At 42.3% G+C, this 9,753-nt stretch overlaps 1 protein-coding gene across 1 annotated transcript; it reads right to left on the reverse strand.

Annotated features, from left to right (window-relative positions):
* Positions 1–3,026: 3,026 nt before the first annotated feature.
* Positions 3,027–4,482, reverse strand: LOC147309950 (uncharacterized). Its single transcript, XM_086269836.1, has 2 exons — positions 4,460–4,482; positions 3,027–3,672 (listed from the first exon to the last, which is right to left on the reverse strand). The coding sequence occupies exons 1-2, from the start codon at positions 4,480–4,482 to the stop codon at positions 3,027–3,029; spliced, it is 669 nt and encodes a 222-aa protein (XP_086125962.1).
* Positions 4,483–9,753: the final 5,271 nt, after the last annotated feature.

Genomic DNA, 9,753 nt, shown 5'->3' on the forward strand with positions numbered 1-9,753 from the left:
TTGCCCGGGCGGTGTGTTTTGGATCATTGTCATGTTGGAAGACCCAGCCTCGTTTCATCTTCAAAGTTCTCACTGATGGAAGGAGGTTTTGGCTCAAAATCTCACGATACATGGCCCCATTCATTCTGTCCTTAACACGGATCAGTCGTCCTGTCCCCTTGGCAGAAAAACAGCCCCATAGCATGATGTTTCCACCCCCATGCTTCACAGTAGGTATGGTGTTCTTGGGATGCAACTCAGTATTCTTCTTCCTCCAAACACGACGAGTTGAGTTTATACCAAAAAGTTCTACTTTGGTTTCATCTGACCACATGACATTCCCCCAATCCTCTGCAATCATCCATGTGCTCTCTGGCAAACTTCAGACGGGCCTGGACACGCACTGGCTTCAGCAGCGGAACACGTCTGGCACTGCGGGATTTGATTCCCTGCCGTTGTAGTGTGTTACTGATGGTGACCTTTGTTACTTTGGTCCCAGCTCTCTGCAGGTCATTCACCAGGTCCCCCCGTGTGGTTCTGGGATCTTTGCTCACCGTTCTCATGATCATTTTGACCCCACGGGATGAGATCTTGCGTGGAGCCCCAGATCGAGGGAGATTATCAGTGGTCTTGTATGTCTTCCATTTTCTGATGATTGCTCCCACAGTTGATTTTTTCACACCAAGCTGCTTGCCTATTGTAGATTCACTCTTCCCAGTCTGGTGCAGGTCTACAATACTTTTCCTGGTGTCCTTCGAAAGCTCTTTGGTCTTGGCCATGGCGGAGTTTGGAGTCTGACTGTTTGAGGCTGTGGACAGGTGTCTTTTATACAGATGATGAGTTCAAACAGGTGCCATTCATACAGGTAACGAGTGGGGGACAGAAAAGCTTCTTACAGAAGACGTTACAGGTCTGTGAGAGCCAGAGATTTTCCTTGTTTGAGGTGACCAAATACTTATTTTCCACCCTGATTTACGAATAAATTCTTTACAAATCCTACCATGTGGATTCATGGATTTTTTTTTCACATTCTGTCTCTCACAGTTGAAGTGTACCTCTGGTGCAAATTACTGACCTCTGTCATCATTTTAAGTGGGGGAACTTGCACAATCGGTGGCTGACTAAATACTTTTTTGCCCCACTGTATACTGGAGAAGAAGATAACTAACAGTTATCTGGGGTTCATTTCAGGAGTCAGAGACAAATATAACAACTGTATAGAGGAGAATATTTTAATAAATTTGCAGTATTTGGGGTGTGACCTCTTTGACTGACAGGTCGATGGTGACATAAGCATCACTATGGTGTTTTTCACTCATGTTCAACACCATAAACTCATCAGGGAAGAGTTTCCAGAGTTCGAGGACCAGCAGGTTCATTTCTTCATAGATTTCTTATCAATCAGACTTCCGAGGAATAGCCCCCTGCTGGTAATGAGAGGGAGTGCAGGTTTAAGTGATGAGTTCATTTCAAACTACTTTTCAAACAGTAAGTAATCTGATGTCTCGGAGGGTTTATTAAGCTTTGTGTAGCTGCTGCTTTATACTTTTGTTGCTTGGTCGGAGCAGAATCAAACTAACACATTACCCTGGAACCTCCGAGCCACACTGTGCAGCTCTTTGGCAGCAGCTTGTTCTAAATTTGAGGGTTTAATAGGAATGAATTATTAATCAGCATAATTCAATCATCTTAGTCTGATTGTTCTAAAGTCCCTCCAGTGTTTGCTGAGCCACTTAATATTAAGGCCGAAAGACAGTTTCTAATCAGCCGTTCTGAAGAGGCCGACGGGCAGATTCATTCATCACACAGATATTTCCCCAGGTGCAACATCAGCCCACAGTCGGTTATGAGCTCTGATCCACAGCGGCAACAGTGGGGAGGAGCAACCAGAGACGAAGAACCGAAGACGAAGCAGCAGACGGTTTAGATGACACGGTCCAGCAGTGTTGTGCAATTAAACACAGCAAATTCTGCAACTGAGCACAACTGCAGCAAGACCTGAAACAAACAAACAAACAAAAAAACTTGTGAAACTCAGCAGCAACAACACAGCAGCCAATCCAACTGCTGTGATTAAACACCTGCAGCTCAACACAACAACTTACCTGCAGCAACAATTGCAACTAAAAACAATAATATTATAACAACACCTATAACTGTATACAGCAAGTCCTGCGGCAAAAACTGCTTAAACTAAGGATGACCTAGTTTACTGGTCCGGGTTGCAGTGTTTGTTTGCAGAAGCAGGGCCGGACTGGTAATCTAGCATGGTCCCGGTGAACCAACCCACTTTTGGGCGGATGGGTCAGTTGAGGGGCTGCACTGGCCCTACATGCACTGAGAGCAGTAGTTTAGTGCAGAAGAAATGACTTAAAGGCAGAGCTGAAAATGTAAGACAGAAAAAGAAACTAAAAGTAAATTCAGCAAAATTGGCAAATTAACCGACATGTTAGCTATCGAATCTCCTGCACAGTGGACAGTACCAGTAACAACCAGCTACCACGCTGAAATTAACGTGGTAAGAAGACAGATGGATGGACATAATTAGGAAGGGAGAGATTTATTTTTGATCATGATGAGCTGCATTGACCGAAAAAGCCAGGGCCGATTATTTGTCCCTGTCCGGCCAGAAGTTGCTCTAGTTTTATTTGTTGCAGAAATGATTTCATGCTGTTAGTCGCAGCTGTAGCAAAAAGGTTTTGTTGTTTCTCTCTGAAAGTTCTGCAACTTGTTGAAAAATGTAAATGTTGAGTTTTCCTCTCATTGAAAACCAGCAAAAGTAAATATCCACATCCATATACGGATCTGAGAAAATTAAATCTATTTTCCTTTTTGATATGTCTGTGAAGGTTCTCAGTCATCCAGGTTATCATAGTCTAAGGAGCTTGGAAAGAAAAGCGTCTGGACTTCTTTAAGTTCCTTGAAGACGTTTCACCTCTCATCCGAGAAGCTTCTTCAGTTCTAAGGTCAAATGGTGGAGAGTCCCAGATTTAAGCCCTATGGGAGTGTCCCCCAAGGAGGTCGTGAACCTCCTATTGATCCTCTACCTAATCACATGAGCCAAGGTGTGAAAACGGGTGTGGGTCACAATCAGCCAAGGCTTTGGGTGAACCCACTGTGAAACCTAGCCCCACCCTATCATTTGATTTACTGAGGTCAAACGGCCCAGGATGTGAGTGGGCGTTGAGACGACTGGGAAGGGGTCGTAAGCCACCGCCTCTGTTCAAAGATGGTCGCTCACAGTGGACATAGATGGCTTCTTTCACTCCTCTTTCAAACCATCTGTCTTCTCTGTCCAAAATGTGAACATAGGCATCCTCGAAAGAGTGTCCTTCATCCTTAAGATGCAGATGGACTGCTGAGTCTTGTCCTGTGGAGGTGGCTCTTCTGTGTTGTGCCATGCGCTTGTGAAGTGGCTGTTTGGTCTCTCCAATGTAGAGGTCTGGGCATTCCTCGCTGCACTGTACAGCATTAACGACATTGCTAAGTTTGTGTTTAGGAGTTTTGTCTTTGGGACGAATCAGTTTTTGTCTGAGTGTGTTGCTGGGTCTGAAGTACACTGGGATGTCATGCTTGAAGAAGACTCTCCTGAATTTTTCTGAAACACCGCCTACATAGGAGATAACATTGTTGTTGCATTTGTCTTTCTGATCCTCCCTAGATGGTGTCTGACTTTTTTTCTGTGCATCTTTGCTGATTTGACAAAAGCCCAATTAGGATAACCACATGTTTTAAGTGCTTCCTTTACATGTGTGTGTTCCCTCTTTTTCCCTTCAGGCTTAGAGGGAACATTTTTCTGCCCGGTGTTGTAGAGTTCTGTTGGGAGTCAAAGAGGATGTACTGGTCCTTTTGTGGGCTTCTGGTAAACTTCAATGTTTAGGTTTCCATTCTTCCATTTTTTTCCATTTTTTGATGTGATGTGGGGTCTTCCCCACCAGGGCTGTTAGGATGCCAGCAAGGTGTTTAGAAATGTTGAAAAATTGGCTGAGTTTATGCTGCTAACAGTGGGTCTGAGTGGGACCCCTTCTTTGTGGATCTTAGGAAGTCTGTAAATACAGGGTATGGCATTCTCTGGGTATAGACAATGATATGCAGGGCGGCCAATGATTTTGTTCTTTTCAAGGTCTGGAAGCCAAGCGATAATTTGGTTGGATGTTGAGCTCCATACACAAGTCAGACAGCATCGGGATCATTAAGAAACATGCTGCTTCCCTTTAATTTGTCACTGTACTAATTGCTGTCCACATTGCAGGGCAATTAATTCAACCTAATTAGAGCTCCATTTGCAAAAGCCTAATTGACACGTAGATCTGTGTGCTGAACTGGCGATTAGAGCGTAGACGCATGAAAAACTGTGAGCACTGAACAAAATGACTGTGAGATCTTAACGATTTAATCAAATGAAATTAATTAGAGGCGGGAATGTGAGGGCAGGTCTGCTGCGATGAGATTATTAAAGAAACGGAGTCAAAGCGTCAACCTGACAGCTGCACCAGAGTCCATTCAGAAAACACTCAATTTTAGCTCCACGCATTTCAGTTCTGATATTCTCCTCATAAAGAAGTAAACATAAGGGCACATGAGACACTAAATATACCGATTACTCAGAACAACTCAGTGAACACATGAAAGTGTGAATGAATCACTGAAATACTTAAGTCAGCAAAAGGATGGATTTATCAGGAACTCTTTATCAGCAGAAAAAACAACAAATGAAAAATAAATATGAATAACCTGTGAAATTAACGAACATAAAGGAAATGAAAGCATGTGTGATTACATCTGTGGAATAAATGAGCTAGTGAAGAAATATAGGATATGTAGTGATATTAACTATATATAACTATATATATTAACTATATACAATAAATTTAACAAATGACTTTACGGTGGTGTGACTGCATGACAATAACTGAGTGTAATGAACACATGAGCAAATGAGTGAATGATGTTAAATCCACGTTGTTGCTGGACTTTTGTTGGTTATTTATTTCAGCCCTCCCGAGCTCTCTGATGTTCCGCATCTCTGCTGATCAGCAGCGCATCAGCTTTCTGGGAGGAGGCGACGCCTTTGATTCGCCGCTTGACTGAATGAATCCCCAAAAACCAGACCCCGCTGAGGGGGGAGGGCCCGGCCCGACTCGCAGTGACCCACCGCGCACAGCAGGAGGCAGCAGCTCGTGTTACAGCAGCCAAGTGTGCAGACCCGCTCAGCAGTCACACATTTTACTGACATGAAACGGAGAGAAGCAGAATTCATTCATGTTTCTGTAGTTTTAGACTTTTATGGTGTTTATAATAAATGTTTCAGAGGTTCAGTTCTGCTCTTTTTCTTTTCTTTAATTTGCACAAAATGCCTGAAACGTCACAGCCGTGGGAAATGATCTTGAAAATAAAATACTGGATGTGATATTTACATTTCCTTTTACCCTTGCAAACACCTGCTGCTCTCTGTCACATGACTATGACGTCATATGTTTCTTGTTTTTAATTACAGTCGCAGCCCAAAGTAATTTTAGCTGAGTCGATGCCTCACATGCAGTGAATTTATATAAAAGATGGACGCAGTCTAAACATGTTTCTTTAACCTGCATTCTTTCTAATGTCCAGCAGAGGGCGACGTCTCAGGTTGTAAAATCTGTTCGATCTGATCGTATTGACCTCTGCGAGAAAATGAGCCTGATTTCAACGTACAATTATAGATAAATCATGTTTTATCTTGTTGTTTAGTAGAGACACATTAAAACAGAACAGACTACAGCAGGAACATCAGACCTGTTTTACATAGTGGCATACGTCCACTGCACTTTGACCTTAAACTGGACTGTGAGACTCCCAAGCTCATTATTATTTAAACATACAGGTGCTGAATGTCGCACTGACTGTTTCCAGCCTGCACTCAGTTATTATACAGACACATGAAAACTGAAACTGCTTCTTATTCTTATTCTGAACAGTCTTCTTGCTGCAGCTGACTTTCTCCAAATGTTTTTAAAAATGATTTTTATGAAGATCCTGTCAGTCTGGATCATTAGTTGTTTTTTCATTCGTAAAGAGTGAGCCGATGAGATGTTGGTAAATAGAAGCAGGATTTAAAATCTGCTCTCGGTCGGTGTGAAGTGTCAGCTCTGTGTGTTTTATTTAAAAGGCTTAAAGAACCTCTGTGGGCCTGCATGCTGGCGCCTTCCGCATTAAACAGGTTTTCTCTTTTTTCTGCTGCCAGCTTTTTCCATTTTCTCCTCGCCAGCTGGTCAGGGGTCTCCCGCTGCCCACCAGGCCCACAGCTCACTTCCTTCTTTCTCCAGCACCTGTTCCTATTTGGCAGGCCGGGCGGGATGCTGGAAGCTTGGAGATGAGCCATCTGCTGCCCAACTCTACCGTTTTACCCCCGATCCCTCGTGTCTCTGCACGCAGCCATGAGGTTTTCTCTCCGCCTTTTTCACAGCACTGCTGAGACGAAGCTGAAGCATAAATCAGTGTTTAGCTGAAGCAAGAAGCTGCAAGTACGATGCTGAAATCACGACAGCAGAGCTCATTTACCTCATGCAGATGGAGCCACGCTCGTCTTCCATCTCTGAGGCTGAAAGTTAGTCTGAAGTCAAATCACAGGATTGTTTTATAAACATGTTTAACGCTCAGTGGACATTTCCTGCTTCTCCTTATTTTCTGTCATATGTGAGTCGTTCCACAGAAAAATCACTGACCTTCCACAACCAGCTGACCCCGAAAGAAGATGGTCCTAGAATTTAAGCGCAGCTTAAAGAAGACCTTTAATATTCTCTGTACTGTTCTGAGCAGCCATTAATTCAACAATGTGAGCCTTCAAAATTTACCCAGAATGCACGTCTAAGATGAATCATTGAGCACACAGCTTGGCTGATGTTGACTCCTCACAGGTTTCCTCTGCTTCAGCACATCCAGCTCATAAACATTGGGTGCTCCTCAGCAGGCTTCCAGAACCTGCCCAATCAAAGAGAATGGAGGTGATCCGAGGCCCAGTATCAGATAAAGAAGGATTATTATTAACTGGTGCATTAGAAACAAACACAGAAACAAATTACAGACTGCTGTAATGTGATGTTCTCTGTTTTGGTCAGGGAAAAGTGAAGGTAATAAAGGAAGGAGGACTAATCGACCCCAGACGATCATAAAGAGCCAAAAGAAACGAAACAAAAACAGGAGGTAAAATTTAAAAAAAAAGGAGCATTTTAAATTCCGGATTTAACATGGAGCCAATGAAGAGAAGCGAGTATAGGAGAAATATGCTCTCTCTTTCTAGTCTTCTTTAAAAACTTCCTGTTTTCAGTGGTGAAACAACATTTCCTCTCGAGCTTACGGGTTATCTGCTCTAAGCTGCACGTTAGAGAGTTATATAAGCCACGTACGTAAGGCTCTCTTTTTCACAGGAGCTACAGTATTAACTCATTCACTGCCATTGACGTCTATAGCCATCAATTGCAGTGAATGAGTTAAGAGTCATACACAGTAAATATGAACCACTATTGTCGAGGATAGGCGTAGCTTTGGGTCACGTGGTGTTGATAATAGTAGTAGTGATTGCTATATCTCCTGTTCACGGCCCGAGGGAATTTCCTGAAAGAGTGGGTGATGGTGGAAGTTGACTTTTGCTGACCGCTCAAGCCTGGAATGTTTTGATCACTGTTTTTTCTATGGATTTTAAGGATTTGGATAACAAATAAAGGAGTTTTTAAATTGGAACTTTGAGTAACGCGTCAACATTATCCCCCTATTCAGCTGCTCGGCGACTCAAAGGCTTGACAGTCGCCAATAACTATTAATGAGAAAATCCTCAATGAGAAAGCACTGTATACTTTCAGCTTTAGACACCATGATATAAATCCAACGCAAAGGTTCACTCACTGATGAAGTAACAGTTTTCGCCATAAATGTTATAAGTGGACAGACATGGATTTTAAGGTGCAGTTTACCAGTTATGGAATGTAGTCATACAACCTCCTGTGAATGCCGGTTGTACGACTACGTTCTAATAATACTTTCAGTTTTCTTCTCACTTAAGCTGCTCTGCTGAAAATACTCTGTGAGTTCAGACTTAGTCTTACAGTCACAGAGCAGCAGGAAGAAAACAAAATGAATGTCTTTCTGTATTTTTGTACCATCAGAAGAATCATAAAAATAAGTTTGTGACTGGAAAGAGTCACAGAGATTATCTTTAAGGCTGAAACAACAACTCTAAAAGTCGAGTTTTGTGACATATTTCAGACAGAAAGATGGAGGATGGATTAATGATGATTGACACAGTTACTGTGACTTTAACAGATGTGACAGTAAATACTGTTTGTGTCCTGCTGCACATCACTCAGGTCAGCTGTGATGCAGATTTCAGGGTCATGCTCGTGTAGTTTGTAATGAGGCATATCTGAGTGGTTAGATATCTATAACTGTGACTTTTACTCCATGAAAATAATTCAAACTTCAGAGGATCGGTGAAGCAGAGAGACGCCATCAAAGTCAGAGAGCAGAATCAGCAGCTGTCCAACAGTAAAGACTGAAACAAGGAGGAGAGAGCTGTGAGACTGATGGAGACGATTTGTTTTACATTAACTCTGATATTTGATCACTTTGTTCAGTTAGAGTCGAATAACATGTGCAGAGATGTCGCTGTGTGACCGATGCACTCCAGTGGCTGAACAAACAGCTCTCCACGGGTTACAGTTGTGCCTCAACATCTCAAACCAGGTCTTCAGTTTTCTGCAACCACAGAGCATGACTGACCTCTGCCTGCATGAAATAATCAGCTGATCTGAGCTTCTTTTGTCTACCCTCTTTTTAACAGACCAACATCCATGACTGGGGAGAGTTTTTACCCTAAATGTCCTTCCTGGCATAAAGTGTTGCTGTAAGATCTACAAAATGACCCTTTGAACAGTCCTCTAATGTTTTCACTGCAGTTTGACTTTTGTCCAGCAGGTGGATTCACTGCACAGCAGGCTGTCAGTTCTCTGCAACTTCCACATAAACATGAAAAACATGAAGAAAAAAAACTTACACGGCACATTGTTTTGTTTGCTTTTTTATTCATTCAAATTTAAATGAATGTTACAGCTGCTGCTGTTGCTGAAGCCTGATTATAACAAACACTGAATCAAACATCAGAAACACTGACAGGCGTTTCTAATGTTTAAGAAACCTACAGTGAACTGAGATTTAGCTCACAAAACTATCAGTAACAAATCAATGAAACAACAATATTTCAATTGTTATTATTTATTTTATTTTTTAAAGGCAGCATGGAGGTTAAATTGGGGGTGATAACTGAAAAAGCTTAATTGTCCTTGTTTTTCAGCCAGGTTTTTGAGACTGCCAGGAGCAACACTGAAGGAACATATGGAGTCAGCAGCTGGCATATACAGTATCTCACAAAAAGGAGTACACCCCTCACATTTTTGTAAATATGTTATTCTATCTTTTCATGGGACAACATTGAAGATATGACACTTTGATACAATGTAAAGTAGTCAGTGTACAGCTTGTATAACAGTGTAAATTTGCTGTCACCTCAAAACAACTCAACATACAGCCATAAATATCAAAACTGCTGCCAACAAAAGTGAGTACACCCCTAAGTGAAAATGTCCAAACTGTGGCCAAAGTGTCAATATTTTGTGTGGCAACCACTGGAGTTCACTACATCTTCAGAGGCTGCCACTGGAGTCCTCTTCCACTCCTCCATGATGACATCATGGAGCTGGTGGATGTTAGAGACCTTGCGCTCTTCCACCTTCCATTTGAACA

This window comes from Aulonocara sp. 'chitande type north' Nkhata Bay, linkage group LG17 (assembly GCF_057382095.1).
Source record: "Aulonocara sp. 'chitande type north' Nkhata Bay isolate Kocher_YH1m ecotype deep benthic linkage group LG17, A_spYH_male_GT1.1, whole genome shotgun sequence".
Taxonomy (NCBI): domain Eukaryota; kingdom Metazoa; phylum Chordata; class Actinopteri; order Cichliformes; family Cichlidae; genus Aulonocara; species Aulonocara sp. 'chitande type north' Nkhata Bay.